This window comes from Colius striatus, chromosome Z (assembly GCF_028858725.1).
Source record: "Colius striatus isolate bColStr4 chromosome Z, bColStr4.1.hap1, whole genome shotgun sequence".
Lineage (NCBI taxonomy): Eukaryota > Metazoa > Chordata > Aves > Coliiformes > Coliidae > Colius > Colius striatus.
The window spans coordinates 73472399-73494303 of NC_084790.1; the positions used below are offsets into that span (position 1 = coordinate 73472399).

Sequence of the window (21905 nt, forward strand, 5' to 3'; positions counted from 1 at the left end):
CTGGATGGATTAGGGTTGCTTGCCTTCATGTGGTCATAGGAAAAACAGTAAGTAAATTCTGGGCAGTTAGTGCATCTGAGTGTGTTTTTCCTCAGTACAGATGAGAGCAGTAAGAAGAGGAAATTGTGACTATTACCCTGTAATAGGTGCTAAGAGGTCAAAGAGGGCGTGAGTGAAAGTGAGTGAAAGACAGGCTACATACTTAGTGTTTTGGCTGGTCCTGGAAATTAGTCCTGCTGCAGGACCTTGCCATGCATTCCCATATTTTCTGTTCCTTTTGCGCAATCAAGGGCTGACTGACTGCCAGCACAAACAGCCTGCTGAGGAGTTTCCTAGGATGATTCGATATTTTTCCCTTTTGCAACAGGGCTGTGCCATTCCTGCCCCATTGGAGGCTCTGATCTTCATAGCATAGATTTATTTCTAGGACATAGAGTTTATAATTTGGTAGAAAATAATAGGACTTAAGTATTGTGTTTCTGGGGGGAAAAAAAAAAAAGTTTGTTAAAAATTAGCTGGTAAACAAAGCAAGGCCTGTACTTCAATATTTTATTATTTCTGGTTGCTGAATAGAATGCTGGGTGTTTTATATTGTTTTTCAGTTATTACTACTTAGATGTAGTTCTATGCTAACACCCACTTGGTATCTAAATAACACTGACAGACCTTTCTACTACCAAAGAAGATGTTTTGCTGTGGATACAGATATAGTCTTTGACCAAAAAAAAAATCTCAGAAAAATCCAATGAGACTTTTCTATTTTGTATAATAACAGAAAAAAAAAATCTTATTTCCTGGCTATTGACTAGTTTTCCACCTGTCCACTACAAGTTTTTTTTTTGCCACGGGTGAATGGGTACTACACACTACTTAACTTGCAGCACATTTGAGACACAGGTGTTTTCTAGTTTTTAAAATTTAGGCTCATATTACTTTTTAAAAATATCTCATAGTACTCTATCATCAAATGTTTTACACAGTAGAGATGTCATGGCTCCCATATATATTTTTTTTCCTTTGCTTGATGGAAGAAAAGCTTTTTAATTGATATCTTCTGTTTTATAATGTTAGCTGGTTCTTGTTTTACCAAAACTTTGGCTTTCTGAGAGTTTTTGTTGCACATGAGTGTTTTGTTGTATTTATTCCTTTCTGTACCAGGTCTCTGTAAAAGACTCACTTAAATCAGACTGTAATGTAAAGGACTTGCTCAATAATCTGTCTGCTTTCTCTCTCTCTCTCCCCAGTTACTCAGTTACAGTGCAAGAGTCATATCCACATCCTTTTGATCAAATTTACTACACCAGTTGTACTGACATCCTGAACTGGTTTAAGTGCACACGACACAGGTGACGTATAATTGTTAATATTGTCAAACTGCTCATATCATAGATATTTGTAAAGATTTCATGAATGTCAAAAGCAAGAATCATATTTGGGATATTTAAGCCACAGTGACTAGTCTGTCTTATGTGCTACAGTCTGTGTCAACTGGATAATGCTTGTGCATGCCATATCATATATGTTTTATTAGAAGGTTGAGGTGTATCAGGCCATGGAGTGCTAAGAAAAAATGAACAGGTGGGGCAAAAGCATGCAATGCACAAAATTAAATTCCCCAGACCCTGTGAGGTGTATTTGTTCAGATATATCATGAGAGACCCCTTGCTGCTTGAAACCTTATGTTCGAGGGAAGTGTATGCTACTTGGAAGGAAAAAAAGAGTTAAAGGAAGTAAGGAAGGAGTGATTGATTAAAAACTGGTAACAGCTGTAAAAAGCATTTCCCTCAGAGAAATATGCCCGTAACTGTGAACCATTGGCAGTGAGAAAAGCTCCCTGGGGCACAGCAGCTGGAGGAGACGGATCAGGATGGATAGTACATAAAAAACCAGATACTGAGTTCAAAGAGAGATTACACTTTGTTTACCTATGACACCATTTATACAGGGACTGTTCTTTAATGGGAGTTCAAATTGTCTCAGATGTTATGGGAATGTGCTTACTGCTTGGTGGAGTATGTGGTCAGCAGCGAGGATAGACAGGAAGGAGAGACTTACAGACAGGGTGTGGAGCAGAGAGGAGAGAGCAGTAGGAGAGCCTGCTTCTGATAAATACTACTTGCTTGTGTCAAAGGGAAGATATATTTTTCTGCAGTTTTCAGCAGGTTTATGTACTGATTTCCCAGTGTGCTGCTCACCGCTGCCCTGCAGCTGCCAGTTGCCCAGGAAGTCCCAGCTCTCCCTCGAGCCCTCCCGTCTCTTGTCTTAACCAGCACTTCCCACGACATCTCTGCCCCTAGAAAACTGACTCACCCTGGGTAGAATGATGCCTAGAAGTCTTTCCTTTAGAAACTGATAGCTGTAATGATCCAGCAAACGGATTTGTATTGCCTGCCTTTAGCCTCTGTAGGGAAAGGTAATGGTAAAGGCAGTGGTGCTCTGGTTTGCATATTAGTGAAGTAGCCAAAATCCTTAACTATCTTAACTGCTGTCTGGCCACCCATGTACATAAGACTTGTTGGAGAACCACAAGAACTCTTGAACTCAGCAATAGATAAATCAAGCTCTCTAAGATTTTTTTCTTTCCCATTAGTAACACCTGAATGTTTTTCAAAATGTATAGGAATATATATTGTTTCATTTCTGAACCATGAGTTTTATCTAATGACCATTTATTCTTTTCTTTAGGATCAGTTACCGGACTGCCTACAGACATGGTGAAAAAACAATGTATAGGCGTAAATCCCAGTGCTGCCCTGGATTTTATGAAAGCAGGGAAATGTGTGTCCGTAAGTGTAACTTCTCTTGCTTTGAAATTCATAATTTTATTGCAATGCTGGTTTGACTCCCCTTTGATCGGCAACTTGTGGAAGCTGAGTTATGAGGGCTCAGTTGTTCATCAGTGATACCCATGCAGCTCTTGAAGTCACTTGGTGGTGTGCATATGCAAGTGACAGGATAATTGGATCTCAGATGTCTAAGTAACTAAACTTGATGTGATTTGAACTAGTGATCTTATGGAAAATGCACAGCACAAACATCTGCATTTTCCGACACAGTAAATATATATGAGGTTCAAAAACCAGAAGGGGATTATAAGGTTTTTCTCCCTAGCGTGAGCTCCATTAGCCTTTCTGGCAGATACAGAGGTGTGTAACAACTGTTTGAAGGGAGCAGTACTGCCTTTTTGTGTGGCACATGCCTGTCTCCACATCTTCCTAACTCTAAAGAGGGAAAAACCTGGCAGCAGCTTTTGCTTAGCTCTCTCTCTGTCTCTTGTATGGCCTTGTACAGAGCTAGGAAGGTCTGATTCTTAAAATGGTATTAACTGAAAAGCATAGTAGAAAGGCAAAATGAAAACAGAGGAGGTGTTAATCCAGAGCACTGGAAGTGCGGTAGGTTAGGTAATTGAATGCTTGTGTTGGCAGGACTGACAACAGAGAATTTGTGATAGGTAAGCGATTGTGAAGGATTACATATCCTTGGAGATAGGTGAATGTGGAGAGGTAAAAACCAAATTAGTTCCATAATATGTCAAATTGTTTGTCCCTGTGAATGCAGATGTGCAGCACGATCTGCGATGATAAGTTTTCTAGAAGTCAAGGAACGAAATATCTTCACCTTTTAATCTCCTTGGAAAACTGGGCTGCTAAGGGCAACCTTTTTTTCATAATATCATTTGTGATGTTGACCTGTGTGTGTACTTGTAGTAATTTTAGGAGATAGAAAGGGTGTTTATTATAGTGAAAAATGGCTCTGTCTGTTCCTTGGTTTTACTTCAGCTCTTCTAATAATGAGATTTAAAAACCCCACAGAACCTTAACAGACAATATCAGAGGGGCTGAGGTGGTACAGTTGTTTTTTTTCTGGAAATGCAGTACCCTGTAAGAGCAGACTGGAGAGGGGCTGGAGCCTCTGGACTGCAGGGGCTGCCCTTGGGCTTGCTGCCCAGTTTCTGAACAAGCAACTGATTGGCAAGCCTTGCCAAGAGAAAAAAAGTGAAGAGCACTGCTGATTTGGAAAGCCACAGTGTTTGAGCTGTTTTGATGGTTCCTTGCGCTCCTCTTGTATGAAGACCTACATTACGTCCCTCAGTTAAACCCCAACTCGGCTGGTCTTCATGGGGAGTCTGGTGACACGCTCCCACCGCCCCAGAGTGGGACCTAGACCTGGGGCACATGGAGAAGGCTGGCTCTGTAACAGCATGTTTTCAGACTAACTCCGCTCAGAATGATACAAATGGAGATATGTTCATTGCTTTATTGTCTGCCTTATGGCTACAATGTCAGTGGTGAGGTATAGCACACAGGGCATGGAGAAGCTTGTCCAGGAAAATGTTCTGTGAAAAAAAAATGGATATTAAGAGATTTATCATTACCACATCATTTTGCAACCCAGTATGGAAGATGGTAGTGTGGCAGCTCAGCCTTTGGTCATTAGTGATAAACAGAAGTCTGGAAATATCAGTGTGTACATTAAATTTATTTATTCAATATAAATAAAAAATAGTTTCTTGCTTTATGCCTTTCTGCTTGTTGTGAGGTGTGTACTGGAAGTGACTGACAGCATTTATGTGTATCCTTGGAAAATTATACTTTGTGAATGTCATAACACATGACACTGTCCTCAAGTATGCACATGAAAAATCAAGGTCAAAACCAACTTTTACAAGAAATGGAGATGATGCCTGCATACACTGTGATAATACTATTCATCCAGTTTAACAAGGAAAGCAGGAGTAATGCTGTCAGCTGAGATCAAATACTAAGAGACAGTGATATGAGGAGGACTCTAACTGTAGCAGAAATAGCAGTGGCAGAAAGCCAACACAAAGTCTTTTTCTGTGAGAAAATGGCAACACATTGGAAAACACAGATGCATCTCCCCCCTTTTTTACATGGGATGATGGAAGATAAAGCCATTTGAAATATTGCGGCTGTCTTTTATACTGTTGCTGCTCCACAATGTGTACAGCGTTTTCACTAGAGTACTTTTTTTTTCCAGGCAGTGTATATCTTCTTTTTTACTTGGTAGAGGATGTAGGATGTTTCTAAAAGGCTGTTGGTGCTTTGTTGTTTGCTTGTGCCTTTATTTGACTTTCAGTTTAGAAAGCTCAATTAAAAAATTCTACTGGTAGATGATTTTGGTATGACTCAACACTTCAGTACATACAAGTAATGGATTGAAATCTTGTGACCTCCTTTTTAAAATAATAATCAGGAATTCACAGTATGAATGCTCACCAGTCACTGTTCTCCTAGAGGCAGTGCATACTCATGATAATGCCACTTCACTGCCTATAGCAGGAAGAGAATTATTTGTTACTGTGTAAATAATTGAAAGAACATGGCGGCCTCATCTTGCTAAAGTCTGCAAAGGTTCTAGTGACAAAGGCAAGGAATGACTCAACAGCCAGAGTAAAGCACTGGCTAGAATTTAAGTGGATTTTTTGGAGTCTTTTGGAGCCCAGGCTGAACAGATGAATTTGAATTCATCTTAGGATACAAGATTTCTCTGGAACTGTGACTCCAGCTTCCATAGTTGTTGATTGAAGCTTGTGTTATGTTTTCATTTTCTGATGAGAATTCCATTTGTGGTTTGTCTTTGATTTGTTGTATATATGGAATATACATATGTGTAATGTATTTGTATAGAAAATGTACAAGGAGGCCTTTTTATCAGTCATATGGAAATTTTTGGTTGGTTTGTTGTTCTGTAAGTTAAAACTAACTGTTGTATCATAAGCTGTCCAAAATGATACAGAATTTAAACTTCCTCTTCTTTTTACTAATACCATTGATAAGAAGACAACAGTTATGCAACAAGGACGTATCTGTTAAGAGTTTCATGGAACGGACCACCCCACTACAGCCATGATGAGTTTAAAAAAGAAGTCTGTTAAGCAGCCCAGATGCCTATCTTGGTATTGTTTCTGAGTTTGTTGAAATGATGCTATATTTACATCACTATTAGTAAGCAACAGACTGGCCTCAGAAGCCAGTCTCCATCTGCAGTACTTGGAAGATTTTCAGGGAACCTGTTGAGGAAGTTCTGAATTATGTTAATAAATAATAGACACATTTTTGTGTGTGTGTATAATTTTTGGACAGTATAGATAAATTCACTTGTAGATTGAGTTTATTATGGCAAGCACTGTTCAGTCATGCTGAACAGAAAAGTTACCCTGTGATTTATTAGTTGTGCCATCTGGGTTTGTCTTCAGGTGGGTAAAAGAATTATGTTTTAATTCTAGCATTATATGGAGCTGGCACTTGGACTGTTTTGTCAGCATACTGGTATCTTTTATAGTAGGCTAACTGGAGCTCAGGCAATTATTTATTTTTGTTCTTAAAGATTACAGTGCATGTAATTAATGTTTAGATCTAATGGACTTCCTGAAGTGATCTGAATGCAGTTGATATGCAGATACAAAGAGTCATTCTATTGAGTTCTGTAAAGAAACTTAAATATTGGTCTTAGGATGTCCATACCGGGTTGAGCAATTGACTTGGTCTCTTATTTATTTAAAAAAAAATGTTGTCACCTATCTCCTAATGCCAGTGGCATTCCATAGGAGATCTGGCATGTGGATACTAGGCTGAGCTACAAATTGGTAAGTTTTTGCAAAAAATGCAATCCTCTTTTTATTTTTTATTTTAACATTTACAAGTCCATTCAATGTTTAGCATGTTTCTGAAGTGAAAGACTTTAAGATGTCTTCTAGTGGCTTTCTTGGCGGGCTGACACACATATAGAAGAAGGTAGATTGATCCTAGTAACATTTTGGTAGCTTGAACATTAACTTCACATACAGTTTTTTGGTGTAACACATTTCTAAGAACATTCAAGGAGAATTACACCTGTTGAATTTCCTGTAGACATGAAATAGAAAACAAATCTGAATAACTGCATATTGCTCATTTTAGTAGCATCTAGTCATCAAGTGTAGGAAAAAAGGATTAACCAAAGAATATCTTCTATCATACAGTAGTGAAGTGAAGAATTTATTTGAAAAAAACCCATTTATGATGTAGTTTGAAATTTTATTTTGCACAATGAGTGCAAAGGGAGCTTATTTTAATCAATTTTTAACAAGTCAAAGGTGTAACTCATGGAATATGCAGAAGAGTTTTTTGATGTTTACAGTCTAAAATAGTTTGTGCATTCAAATTTAATTTACAAAAGTTTGAGAACTGTAACAGCTGAAGAAGCTTTTTCTTTTAATTATTTTTGTTGAAACTGTATGTGGAATCATAGAATAATAGAATGGTAGGGGTTGGAAGGAACTTTTAGAAATCATCTGGTTAAACCCCCCTGCAGAAGGAGGTCCACCTAGATCAGGTCGCAGTTTTCTCGTATTTCTTCAGTTTTCTCATTTCAAAAATTGAGTAGCCAAGTAAGATAGACTAGTGTTGCAGAGATGCTAAACGTGAAGCACAGTCAGGAAGGTAGTATGACTTCTTTTGTTAGAAGCCGTTTATCAGAAAGAAAGAATACAGTGATCCATGTACAGTCCAAAAGTAGGTATAGTTCAGGTATTGCCCCAGGCTTCCTAATACGAATTCTCTGTAAAGCTGATAGGGATTTTATTTGGTAGATTTCAAGCGTGAAGTCTCCTGAAGTCAGGTATGATTTAATTTCAGGGCTCCCCAGCTCAAGAGGGACAGGGAAGTGCTGGAGAGGGTCCAGCACAGGGCGACCAAGATTGATCAGGGGACTGGAACATCTTTCATACGAGGAAAGGCTGCAGGAACTGGGATTGTTTAGTCTGGAGAAGAGGAGATTGAGGGGAGATCTCATTAATATTGATAAGTGTATAAATGGTGGATGTCAGGAGATTGGGACATCCCTTTTTTCTATAGTAGCTAGTAACAGGACAAGGAGTAATGGGATGAAGCTGGAACACAAAAAGTTCCATTTAAACAGAAGAAAAAACTATTTTACTGTTCAGGTGAGGGAGCCCTGGCACAGGCTGCCCAGGGAGAGTGTGGAGTCTCCTTCCTTGGAGGTCTTCAAGACCCTCCTGCACATGTTTCTATGTGACCTGATCTAGGTGGACCTGCTTCTGCAAGGGGGTTGGACTAGATCTCTAAAGGTCTCTTCCAGCCCTACCATTCTGTAATTTCAGATGTGTTCTCATTTGACTTGGGGATTAATTTTTTTAAAAGGTAGAAGTTTAATTGTAGAACTATAGTTGATGTTCATGGTCATTTACTTGTGTGCATAATTACACCCAAAATATTTGTAGCTTTGTTTATGCTCATTGGTGTATGCCTGGCTTTTTCAAATGAAAAAGCATCAGATCCTGAAGCATGTGTGTAAATTTTCACTGAAGGTAAAAATACCTTTATAAAAAAATTTTATTACTGTAAATGCTGCTATATCTTCTTTATCATTGGGCTATACAATGGAAAACTGTCACACTTAATCATAGAGTGCAGATTTGGAAATTTCAAGTCTTACAATGTTCCACTCTTTGTGTTCCACTCTAGTTCAGAGGTAGGAGTTGTATGAGGCACAGGAGTTACTCCACTCAGCTGTAGTACTTCAAGTAGGTATAGCAGCAGAGGAAAAATCTGCATTTACACCACAGGGTTATGCTGGAGGTCCTCAGCATCTTAAGTATGTGTTTGAATTACAATCTTCACTTGAGCTTGAGCACTGTTTCCCTCTCTTTGTTGATATGAATTTGAGACACATGATCAGTGTTTGAAGATGACAAATTGACCTGAAATTGTGTTATACTTTCTATGCCTTTAGCATCGTTTGCTTAATCACCTGGTAGGAGCTCTTCTCCTGAAGCAGCAGTGCTAAGGCACGTCAGTGAGCATGTTGACCAAGCCCTTACCAAAGCCCTTGCTTGCTGTAATAATGGTGTCAGTGATGGCTTGGCTGGGTTTCGCATGTCTCTTCACGTTCCCTTCACTGAGCTTCACCAGCAGTGCATGTTTATTCAGCTGGTCACAAAAGTACCACTGCCTGCAGCTGAAGTGGGAACAAGCAGCCTGGTGGACTTGTGTTGAGGGGAAGGGGCAGCTCCTTCTGTGGTGTGGAAATGGCTGCTATGGGGAATTGCATGTTCATCAACAGGTATTTTATAGATATTTCAAGCAGACTGATACTTGGAAAGAGCAAATCAGCCTTTTGTTTTTAAGAAAACAGAAGGGTATGATTTAGTGGAACAGACTTGTAAGCTGGACAAGGCAAGATTTTAGAGAATATTTTAAGGAAGCAATAAGATACAGAAGAAAATGGGAAATAAGATGTAGAAAGAAATATACAAGAGTAAGATCAGATTTCTTTTCATATGATAATTGATTTTTCTCTTACAAAAGAAGATAGGACTTAGGCAATTTATCATTGCTGCTGTATTTATTCACTGCTGCCAGTGAATTTTTGGTGCAACTGCTTCATGTTAAGATACTGCATGTTAAGTTTTCCACCTCTTGTTGCACATAAGTATTTTCTTGTCTCATGTCCAGAATTCCATAAAAAAACAAGAGAAAATAGTTTGTTTATCCCAAGTATCATTGATGTCCTTTCAGCTTTTTCTACTTGTCCTTACCTAACACTTATTTTGTAGGTCATGCAATAAATTTTAATTATCTTTTCTCTATGTGAAGTGCAATAATTTTTTTACAGATGCAGTCTCCTAAGGATGTTCACTATGATTAAGTTGCCAATAATCAGTTAGCCCATAAGGTGTCTAGAGAATAATTTCTTTTGGTTACAAAATAGGCTTTTATGTATATGCAAAGTGTAGGAAGAAATAATTCTTTAGTCATATTTGGTTTTGGGACATTAAGAAACTTAAAAAAAGAGAAAATACTAGATATCTTTAATTCCTTGAACATTTTTTTGAAACGTTCTTGGCTTTAGTTTAGCTTCTTCAAAGAAAATAATCGTCTGCACTACTCCTTTGAAAAATAAATTTGTCTATTTGTATACCATATATATATAATTCTAATTGATCTTCATTTTGTTTGGAATCTTCATATTATACAACTTCTTTTAGTGGTCTGTATCCCATATTTCTTCTTCATTATACTCAGCAGAGTTTTGACTGTTGAAGCTCTAGACATTGTTACCTGTAGGTAACTTCTGTAGAGATTTAGTTGTGGTAGCCTGTTTTGAAGAGGTGTGATTTGATTTATGTTCTGCTATGGCAAAACTGAAATACCACTTCAGTGGCTGAAGAGAAGCTACTGTTGATTTATGCTGTTGTGACTATGAAAGGAATACAGCTTTAATCTGTGAGATGACTTTGCATTGTAAACACTCGGACCCAAACTTTCATCTGTTGTACATTTATTCAAAAACAACTTTATTATTGGAAGGAACTGATGCTTATTTGCACACTGCCATGATGTATGCTATTACACTGGGACTGTAGGAAGAACCTTTGTGCTCAGCATGGTGTAAGAGACTGCAAAAGAAGATGCTTAATGAGCTGCTTCTGTAGCGCTCACTGGATCTAGTTTCTTACAACATTTTGAATTTTTTATTTTTCACAATCTGTCTCTCAGAGTATGCTGTATTTAGCCTAAGTGCTCAGGAATCTGGGTTAGTTACAGAATCATAGAATCGTTTCAGCTGGAAGAGACCTTAAAGATCACTGAGTCCAGCCTTTGTCCCAGCCCTATCAATCACTAGACCATATCCCTAAGTGCAACATCCAACCATCTCTTAAACACCTCCAGGGACTCCACCACCTCCCTAAGCAGCCTGTTTCAATGCCTGACAACTCTTTCAGTAAGGAAATTCCTCCTTATTTCCAGCCTGAACATCCTCTGGCATAGCTTGAGGCTATTTCCTCTTGTTCTATTGTTTGTCACAAGGGAGAACAGACTAACCCCTGCCTCACTACAACTTCCTTTCAGGTAGTTATAGGAAGCAGTAAAGTCTCCCCTGAGCCTTTTTTTCTCTAGGCTAAACAGCCTGAGATCCCTCAGCTGTTCCTCATAGGAGACATGCTCCAAGCTTGGCAGCCGACCTCTGGATCCTCTCTGGCACCTCCATGCCCTTGTAGAGAGGTGCGCAGAACTGGACACAGTATTTGAGGTGCAAATTCACCAAAGTACAGAGTACAGGGGAGGATCACCTCTCTCCTCCTGCTGACAACACTATTCCTGATCCAGGCCAGGATGTCATTGGCTTTCTTGGCCACCTGGGCACACTGCTGGCTCATGTTCAGCTTCTGTCAACCAACACTGCCAGGTCCCTCTCTGCCTGGCAGCTTTCCAGCCATTCCTCCCCAAGCCTGTAGCGCTGCTGGGGGTTGTTGTGGCCCAAGTGCAGGACCCAGCACTTCATAGAAGTGGCCTTATTGAAACTGGTGGCATTGGCCTTGGCCCAGCCATCCAGCCTATCCAGATCTCTCTGTAAAGCTTCCCTACCCTCAAGCAGATCGACACTTCCGCTCAGCTTGGTGTCATCTGTAAACCTACTAAGGGTGCACTCCATCCCCTCATCCAGATATTAATAAAGATGTTAAGCAGGAGTGGCCCCAGTACTGAACCCTGGGTGACACCACTCATGACCAGCTGCCAACTGGATTTAACTCCATTGACCACAACTGATTGGACTGTTGGTATTCACTAAATGATTCACACATGTGCACATGCAGAGACATGTATGTGTATAGATACTGTCTGTTGCCTTGTGGTTTACTGGTAAGATTTTTGACACATTTGGTTTAGGAAGAGCTCGAGTGCCCAAGCCAGAACTTACTAGACAAGAATCTTCAAAGACACAAGTAATTATTATCTAGTTGTAAGATTCATGGAAAATTGTGATGTATTATTTAAATTCATTCTTTTCATAATAAATAAATAAATAGAAGGCAAAGAAATGGCCTTATATTAATATCTCATGTCATCTAACATTTAAAAATTAATTTTCTCCCTCGATTTCTAATGATTGTTTTAATGCACATCAGAAAAGTAGCTTATTAGAAGTAAGAGTTGATAATAAAAATTAAAGTCTGTAAAAACCTGTAATTAATGTCTGGGATCTCACATAACCAAAGATTTTAATAACATATATAATTGGTCTCTGTGTAGCTTTCCTTTTTCTTGGCCACACAAGATATAAAGATGATCAATGTTTTTTTCATCATATCTAATTAGCAAAAAACCAGGACATTTTGCAAGTATTTTTCTTTATAGGACATTTTCAGTCCATTTAGAACTGAAATGATTAACATATAGTCCCACTAAATTTCTTGTAAATACGAACTTTGTCTTTTTGTCTTGTATTTGTTGGTAGTTCAAGCAGATTCCTGTCATAGTTTCTCTGGAAATGCTGGTACAAAGAAAATTGTCATCCTGTGCACATTTTAAAAGTTTTCTTGTTCAAACTAGAAAGAAAATATATCAATGAAGGTATTTTGGAAAGTTAATGCTGATGATGGTGATGCCAGCAGACTGTTGGTTGCAGGTTCTTCTTCGGTGTATTCTATTCTCAGTCAATTAAATTGATGTGCTATATATTGAAGCTGTTTCAAGGTTTTCTTGAAAGTTTCAGATAAAATCTCAATTTCAAAGTAAGCCTTAATTGTAGAAATACATGCTGGCAAATCAATTAAAAAATATAAAGAAAAATTTCAAGCAGGTCTGCTTAGCACTTTGAATAAAAGTTTCAATGATCCATAAGTTTTATATCTCATGCCTTACTTTATTCACCATCACTATTTTATTGTGCTTTATTTGAACTGTGCAACCATTCAGAAAAATCAGTACTGAAATACTGGTGTGTTGTAAATCATATTTCATCTGTTCTGTGGCAAGAAAATACCCCTTTTTATGTACGCAGAAGTTCCTCTCTGTCTTGGCATGAGAGTTTACTTCAGAGTCAAGGGGTGGTTGAGGTTGGAATGGACCTGTGAAAGTCATCTTGTCCAGCTTCCCTACTCAGGCAAGGCCACCTAAAGCCCTCTGCCGAGGACCACATTCAGATGGGTTTCCAATCTAAATCTGTCATGGTTTGACATGACAGCCTTTTTTTGGTAAGGGGGAAGGGGCTGTAAAGATGGCTCCTGTAAGAAGTTGCTTGAAACTCTCCCCAGCTCTGAGCCAGACCCACTGCTGGGGCTGAGCCAGTTAGACGCCTTCACAATCACTTTTTAAGAAGAAGCCGGAAGTGGAGGCTTCTTCCTCCTTCTTCTTCCTGTTTCTTTCTTCATCTATACCTTCTTCTTCTGACTGTTGGTGGTGCAAGGGGTAGGAAGAGTGAGAGAAACAACCATGTGGACTCCAAGGACAGTGAGGAAAGAGAGGAGATGTGCTGGATCAGAGACTCACCTGCATTCTGCGGAGAGGACTGGTGAAGCAATGATTTGTTTGCATTTCTTTAAAGACCCTGCATCAGCAGTAGAGACTCATTTTGATAATGACCCTGTATCAGGGCAGAGACTCATTTTTATACAAACTCCATACCAGGGGCAGAGACTCATTTTGCTAAGAACTCCAATCCAGGGGCAGAGATTCACTTCTTTAAAGGCCCCGAGCCAGGGGCAGTGATTTTCTTCATTAAAACTATGGCCAGAAGAGGCTGTGTCCTGAGGGAGGGACCCTGTATCACTATGGCCAGAGCAGGCCGTGTCCCATGGAAGGGACTCAATATTCACAGGAGCTGGAACTGTGGGGAGCAACCCACGACAAAGAAGCTCATTAAACTTAAGCCCAGAAGAGGCTGTGTCCTGAGGGAGGGACCCTGTATCTGCAGAAACTGCAACTGTGGCGAAGAATCCACGCCAGAGATATTCACTAAGAACTGTGTCCCTTGTGAGGGACCCTGTATCGGCAGAAGCCGCAGCTGCTGGGAAGAACCCACACCAGAGAAGTTCGTTAAAGACTATGTCCAGGGGTAGGGACCCCGTAACACAGCAGGGGAAGAAAACGAGGAGTCATCCTTATCTGAGAGGAGAGAAGCAGCAGAGCCCATCTATGAGAGAGTGACCGCATCCCCCATTCCCTGCCCTCCCCCCGACAAGACGTTGAAGGGGGAGGAGACAGAGATATTGGGAGCAGTGAGCTGGGAAGAAAGGAGGGATGGGGGAGGGAGATCTTAAAGTATTGGTTGCAATTTTTGTTCTACTCCCTTTTTGCTTTTATTCTGTTCTGTTTCTTGCAGATAGTAGAATAAACTTTCCTACTTTCCTCTCTAAGCCGAGTACTGGAGTCTGTTTTGTCCAGAACCGTAATTGGCAGTGAGCCCTCCCTGCCCTTGTCTTAATCCAGAACAACCTTGCTTATCTTTTTCCTCCCATTTTGCTGGGGCCTCTGCCATCCTAAGGAGGATGGGAGTGGATGGGGGGCACTGAGCAAGAGACTGTCGTGGTGCATCTGTGCTAGCTGGGCCAAACTACAACAATACCATACTGTGATTCTTTGTTTTCATTAAATGTGTACAATTTTCTCTTTGTTAAATGCAAAAGTACTTGAGTAGCACTGACATGGTTTTAGCTGTAGCCTTCAAAGTTAGGAGAAGAGAGTGAAATAAGAAAATTCATTTTGAAGAGGTGCCATCAAACTTCAATGTACTAATGTTTATTTTGTTTTTAAAAGGTTTTTGAGACTTAAAAGATCTGGATTAGGAATAAGTTTAGAATATTTTTCTTAGTGCTAGAGGTTCTTTAATTATTTTTAATTTCCTTCTCTAACAGCTCATTGTGCTGATAAATGTGTCCATGGTCGTTGTATTGCTCCAAACACCTGTCAGTGTGAGCCTGGCTGGGGAGGACCCAACTGCTCCAGTGGTGAGTTTTCACCTGTTTCTGCCTGTCTTGTGTTTTTTCCATGGTGTTGCCCTCACTTGTGGGCAGATTGTCATTGATTCTGTGCTTGGGATCCTGCTTGCTGGTCAGGGGATTGTTCTAAGTTATCGAGTTACTCTGTGTGACCTGATTTTTCTTAATTTACTTGCAAACAACGTTGCCTCGTAGTAGCACTAAATGTCATGATCTAATTTGTGCTCAGAAGCATTCAAGTAATACAGAACTTAGTGTCTGGAGTAAAGTAGATAAAATTATATTTTAACTGTAAGAGAATATCTTTTATTTTCTTGATGTGTAAAGAGTGACAGTGACAGGTCATGTTTAAGAGCTATGAGCAGAAGCCTCCATCATAACCCTATTCTCCTTTTACACTCTGCCACTAACTTGTCCTTTTTTCCCCACGATGTATTCTCCTCTTGCATTATTAGTTGCTCGCTCTCTCTGTTCAATCTCTTTCCATTTCAGTCACACTTACTGGTCACGTTTCTCCTACTTCCTTCTGCCTTCCTTCTCATTCCCCTTGTGAGTGTACCTGTAGGGCATGAGAGGAGCAAGAGAGGAGTTTTGAGGAAACAGGTGGCAAGTGACAGAGGCAGGTAACACCTTTCCTGCTTGGCACCTGGGTGCAGTCTTATGCAACCCAGTAAGCATGGTCACCCTTAACAAATTTTTAAGGTGATCACCCTTAATAAATTGTGAAGATCAAGGCCATTACACTCTTGTTGAAAGAAGACAGCAAAATTAAGCAGTAAAATTACATCAGTTCATGACCTTTTTAGTCACTGCTGTTTCCTATACTCTTTGAGTGGAAAACCAGGCCTTACAGGCTGCAATATGGTAATAAGGTCTGCACAGAGGGCGGAAACCTCTGCGAGGTGGCATGTTCATGCACTTTCCCTCTGTCAAAGATAATCGTTTGTGCAGACTCTGAATTGTTATTTTTAATTTCCTTTGTCTCATATAGAGTTTCTCAGAGTAATACTTGATTTTAGTTCATTATAATTTGTTATTTATTCCCTCTCCTTGCAAGGTCTTTGGAAGAGTAATGTTTAGGCTAACATTACAACCATATAGCTCTTTGCAGTCAAGTTCAAAGTGAATCACTTCTAGTAAGCACTTGAACATATTTTAATCAACAACAAAAAAAGTGTTTATAAATTTCATAGACAATATAAAATACTGCATCATAAACCAGAGTTTGATGTCTTGCAAATGTATTGTGCTACTAGTTTCCTCAGTATGGGATCCCTGTAAAAATAACAACTGTGAAAAACCTATATCATAAGCAGGAAAAAAATTATATGGCTGTATATGGCTGTAACAAAATAGGGAAATGTTCTCTTTTTTTTTTTTTTTTTTTTTTTGCAAACAAGGTGCAAACTGATCTGTTGTTTGGGCAGCATGCTTTATGAAATTTGAGAGAATGAAAAATAATAAATGACATGAGGAAGAACATAGCTGTTTAAAAATTATAGCATTTGCTACGTAGTCTTTGTATATACTTGCATGTTATTCTTTTCATAAACAGCCTTAAAGAAACACCAAGTTTTATGTAGGGCATAAAACTGAAAGAGTGAGAAATGCAGTGTTACTATAATCTGTTCTCAATCTAGTCTGCTGATTCATCGAAAGAAGTTGTCAAAAAATGTTATCTTTCATTCTGAATGCATTCTATATCAAGCTTTTCTGGAACTAATCAAATGTGCAGAAGAAATGTGTATAACTAGACAACTCGAAATGGGGAGATACTGTTATTTATAGAGATTTCCAAGTTCAAAACTTGCTGAAAGAGCAGTTTAGATGAGACAGGAAACTCTAAATCTGTCTTTAGAAATAATCTTTCCTCTCATAGGATTTTCTAGAGTCTATTTCCCTTACCTGTATGGAATAATTCATTTTGAATACATGTGCAGTTCTTTTCCCGTGCTCTTTCCTCAGTTGGTTGCCTTTGATTGCTTGTCACAGCAGCCTCAATAGCAAAAATACTTTCTAGTGTGCATACTCAACAGGCCTAAGCTGAAAGTGTCATTGTTCATGGAACTTTGAATAGTGTGATCTCTGGAGAGGCTGTTGATCCTCTAAAAGCTTCTGTGTGACACCAGAGCTAACTGGAACTGCTGAAATTTGTTTCAGGTCACTCTTATAGGCATAGCAGAAGGCAGATGTGCTGAGGAAGGGGATATTTTTGTGCACGTACTTCAATGACATTTGTTTCAGAATTTACAGTATTCCATGCAGAAAAAGTTACGAAAGATGGTGCTTTTACCAGATTATCCTTCTGAGTTGGAGTGCTGTTTGTTGCTATCTATGTGTCTTTCTTTATCTGTATGCCTTTCCTTATTTGTGTCTTCCAAAGCACTATCCTTTCTCTATTAGGATTGATTATTATTAAAAAGGAACTTCATCTCTAAGTATCTGAGAAAAGTCCTAGTGCAACACCTGTCCCATCTGCCAACCCCAGCTTGATTTTATCTGTTTCTCAGTTGTATTTACCCAATGTGTATAATTTTTTTAACTGTATGCCAAAGCTTACAGACAGTGGCTTTCTGGGTGGTAATTTCAGACATGTACTTCCTAAACATTGTAATATACTCTCCAAAATTGACAGAGAGATTGCATGAACTAGATTAATGCACTGTGCAGTAAAAGCCAATTCAGCAAGCTTCCTTCCTTGTCTTCACATACCACTGTGCTGTGGCCTAATAACCTTTCTATGGACTAAAACTTTCTAGAGATTTCTGATTTGCCTTTCTAACAACCATTACCGCCTTTTTGTGTTTTGTGTCTTACCTCATACCTAATAGCCTAGGTCAGTGGCTGCTTTCAGTTTAAGGAGAAGAGGGGTAAAGATTTGACTGAACTACTAAGGCTATCCTCTTTCAATGCTTTTCTGAAAACCTTATATCTCATGAGAGGAAAAGAAGACTTGTTGTATTCGATGTATTCTTCTGGAGTAAAACCTGAATGGTGGTCTTGGGATTTGGCTGGCTAATTAAATAAATCTCATTGGGTTACATTTTCCAGATGAAATGTATTTTTTCTTCAGGCCTTTTATTTTTAGTTGAAGGAAATATACTGTAGCAGTCAGTGTTTGCTTGCAGTGAATTTCAGTGTCAGGTGATGAAGGAGATGATGATAATGTACATATATCTGAAAAAAAGTACTACTTTAATTGAGAGATTGCTCATTTGCAGAACACTTCCATTCTAGTGGGAAAGATGATGGTCATGTGAAACAACTTACTCTAATATAAAGATGTGTTGACTGGACAGTAGTCAGGTCAATGACAAATGAGTGGGCAGAAGATATGTTGAACCTATCCTTTTAGCAAGGAAATCTGCGTAACAGCATGCTGTCAGCACCCCTTTAAAGATGTATTTGTGAACTTTGGGAGTATAAGTTGATTGGTTCTTGGCTGAGGACAAGGACAAAATGCAGAAAGTAGAAAAAAGGACATAGTAGTGAAGATAGTTGTGTTAGATTAAAAATGTAAACAATTAGAATATACTAAAAAGCAAATATACCGACACAACCTTTCCTTCCCAAACTGGATTATTGTTTATATAAAACTTTTAACTTGAGTGTATCTGGTTGGATTGTAACATGTTGCAAGAGCTTTTTTCCCCTAGAGGTTAAATATAAAGCAGACTTCTGTAAAAGCTGCTGAACCTAATGATAGACAACCTAATGGTTATCTAGGTGTGTATAGATTATCAAACCATGTTTTACATTTGTAGACTCTACCTTTTTTCTGATCACACTCTTGCAACAGTATTTGCTGGAATACATAATGTATGGACCTGATGATCAGTTTTGAATGTGTGTGCTTGTGTAACACAAGCAATCGGGACTTTCGCTTTGTTTTTCTTCTCATGCCTAGTAGTCCACAAACAATTCTTGCAAAATCAATAGGACACTTTTTGAATAAGCTGGAGCAGCAGCAAAAGGCCAAAATCAATATTACAGTGACTCATCCACAAAGGTTATAGCCTTTGTGATCTCACTAGTTGGCCTGAGTAGTAAAGCAGAAAACAGAGAATGACATGTTTTGAGTTTATGACAAGTATGTTTGGATTGTTTGTGGAAGTGTGAATAGGTGTTTTCTATTTGTATTGCATTTAAGCAATTTGAAGTGTGTTTGAATCACTGGATTTTAATTTAATTTCATTGGTGATTAATAGAGTTTCATTGGGACTGTAGTCTGAGGGTAGAACAAGTGGCACTGAGGTGTAATTTTGCTCCAGAGTTATAAAACATGAGAACTGGCTTTTTCCTTAATATATTAAACTGAGCATTCAAAGCTGACCTCTCTGGGAAACAACTTCTTGCTTCTAAATGCACTTGTAAAGGAAGGTTTTAAGATCCAATAGTTCTGCTACTGTCAGATTTCCTTTACTGTCATGGGTCTAAAGTTTTCAAATTCCACAAAAATCTCACTGTTTTCTTCATGGGACTTGGCAGATGCAGAATATGGCAGAAACTGGATCCCTTGGCATAGCTTGTGTGAGACACTCACATGAGTCAACAAGCACTGCCAGTTTCCCACTGGAGCTTATAATTTCCATTAACTCTGCAGAGGTGGGTGTGTGACTGTTTTCCACAGACTCGTTTGCACCCCAAGTGAAACAGTCCCCTTGGTGGGGGTACTAGGCAAGGTGCAGGGGAGCATCTTACTCACTCGGATGGCACAGCTTGTAACCTTCAGTTGAGCTTCTCTGACCAAGGCATTGTTTTTGGTTTTGTTTGTTGAATGTGTTTTGACTAATGGAGCTTGCAAGCCACTCTAGCTAGCTCATCCTTAAATTTTCCAAGCCATTCAACAGGCTGTAGAAATAGGTTCTGTTTTTAACAATATGCTTGTACCAGAAAGACTTGATTCCCAGAATAAGAAGCTGCATAAAGACACAAGTGAAACTGCAGGGTATCCTGACAGCCAGCTATTTGCTTTTATGGAAAATCTAGAGAAATAACTTGTTCAAGTAATGCACAACTGGCCCAGCTCCCAAACAGCCACATGCAAAAATGCATCCTGTTAGCAAAAGAGATAGCAGGTCACAAACAGTCTCAAATTTAACCTTTCTTACTACATGTGTCTTCCTCATACTCTTCACTACCCTTAATTCTTCTGTAATTATTACTTCTGTAATTTCATTAACTGAATTCTCAGTTTTGTCAGCTGAACTCTGTTTTCTCCTCTAACAAAGCTGAGTGTCATTGGATTGAGAAACTAACCCACCAGCAAGTTAGATCAGGTGCAAACAGGAAAACCAGGTATTAATGGAAAGTTGCCATCATCTTCATTGTTTACAGAGTCACTACAGAGTCAGTGTGGTAGATGGTATTGAAATTCCCAGGGCTATATAGCAGCTGTGCTTTTATTGATGTCAGTACAATGATGTATTTGAAGTAATATTATTCTTTCGTTTAATATAATTTTTGTTCTACAGAACATATTGTTTTTTAAATTCTAGGGAAATTAGTGGGTATTATGGTCATGCTTCAGTGTTTTGCTGAATTACAGTTGCAGTCTTTACTCAAAAGCAGAAACAAAAATATTCTTTCTACAAAACTGAGTCATTAAATTTACTTATGTTTACTGAAGGAAGGCATTGCAGTAAATGGGTGTAGTGTTATTGCCTTGTAAACATTTTCTGCATCAGAGATGCTTTTCATAATTGTGGTGTTTACCTAAGTTGATTTCTTGAGTAATATCTGTGTAAATTTTTCATTTTTCTAGTAACAGTGCAAAAATATTTTTAGTATTGGTTTAATTTCAATCCATCTTATGTATTGCCAGATTTGTGTATTGTTGGTTACTCACTTAGGAGATTTTAAGGAATGTGAAGAACGTCCTGCTAATTTTTTAATTAAGGTGACCTTTAAGGCATTGCAAATAAGGGACAAGGCTAATTTATCACCCTACGAGGAGATCTGTGCAAAATCAGGATGATGTCCTGACAGCAGTCCATTTTACACAGTACAAGCAGATTCTTATCATTTTCTAACTTTTCCTGTAACAGTGATTATTTTTAACAAGCTTTGTTTCGGTAGTAAGATAAATAAACACCAAGAACCATCTGTGTGTGTTTTCCCTAGCAATTATCCAACCTTGTGTTCTGATGTCCAGAACACTTTAAAGAGTCTTCTGAAATTTATGGCATGTGAAAGGCATATAGTTCCAGGCTTTTATAGGATGTGAAAAACACATTTTCATTGTTCTTCCACTTCACGGATCAAAAAGCTTTTACAACGTAAAAAAGAAAAATTCCTAAATTAAATTAAAGCTTAGCATTTTGAATAAAAATCCTTTCTTATACTCAAAAGAAAAAATAAGAAAGAAAAATATGCCACAGGGTAAAAGGCCTGCAGTATAAAAAGAAAATCCAGGTTTAATATAAAGTATGTTCTGAACAAAACCCCACGACTATGCATTTCTGTGGCTGGGATGTAGGTAAAAAGGCGTTGTTTTTTTATAATTATTATGAGTGATACTCTAAAGGAAAAATATTTCTGTTCTGATGTTCATGTGCATATATTTTCACAGCATCCTGAAATGACTAGAACAGATATATAATAAATATATGGAGAATAATCTCATGTTGTCATTAAATAAGAATTTGAAATTTTTCTAAAGAGTGATTTTATTCTACATTTCAGAGTAGCTGGCTTTGTTTTCTGGAATTTTCAACTAATCTCTGAGATTTCTGTCTGCCTTGTTTCACGTTTACTATCTTGCAATCCAGGCTGACATACAGGTTGATGTCAGTAGGGGCTTAATGCATCTAGTTGAATTGTGAACACACTTGAGTATTTATAGCTTTCAGAATCAGCAGGAATTTATGTTTATTTGGTTTAAATTCCAGTTGGGAGAATTATTATCTCTTTCCTATCCTGCAGGAATGTCCTAAGGGAAACAAACACCATCAATTTAGATCTGCAGGTAACCAAATCATATTAGCAGAGAGTAACTTCAGGAATACTCTTTAAACTTTCCAGTAAGAATGATGTGATTTGGCTTAGTGACAATATTCGTATTTTTGTAGTAGTTTTTGCTTAATGATTCAATTATTTTTGTACTGAACACAAACATACTCAGAAATGAATTGCTCCAAGAAGAGCATCTGCAAGGCTC

At 38.5% G+C, this 21905-nt stretch overlaps 1 protein-coding gene across 2 annotated transcripts in view; it reads left to right on the forward strand.

Annotated features, from left to right (window-relative positions):
* Positions 1-21905, forward strand: part of MEGF10 (multiple EGF like domains 10) — a 107894-nt gene that overhangs the window by 28147 nt on the left and 57842 nt on the right. For both annotated transcript variants that reach the window (XM_062018475.1, XM_062018476.1), the window contains exons 3-5: positions 1245-1346; positions 2686-2786; positions 14663-14755. In XM_062018475.1, the coding sequence (XP_061874459.1) occupies positions 1245-1346; positions 2686-2786; positions 14663-14755 (296 nt within the window). The remainder of the gene's footprint in view (positions 1-1244; positions 1347-2685; positions 2787-14662; positions 14756-21905) is intronic.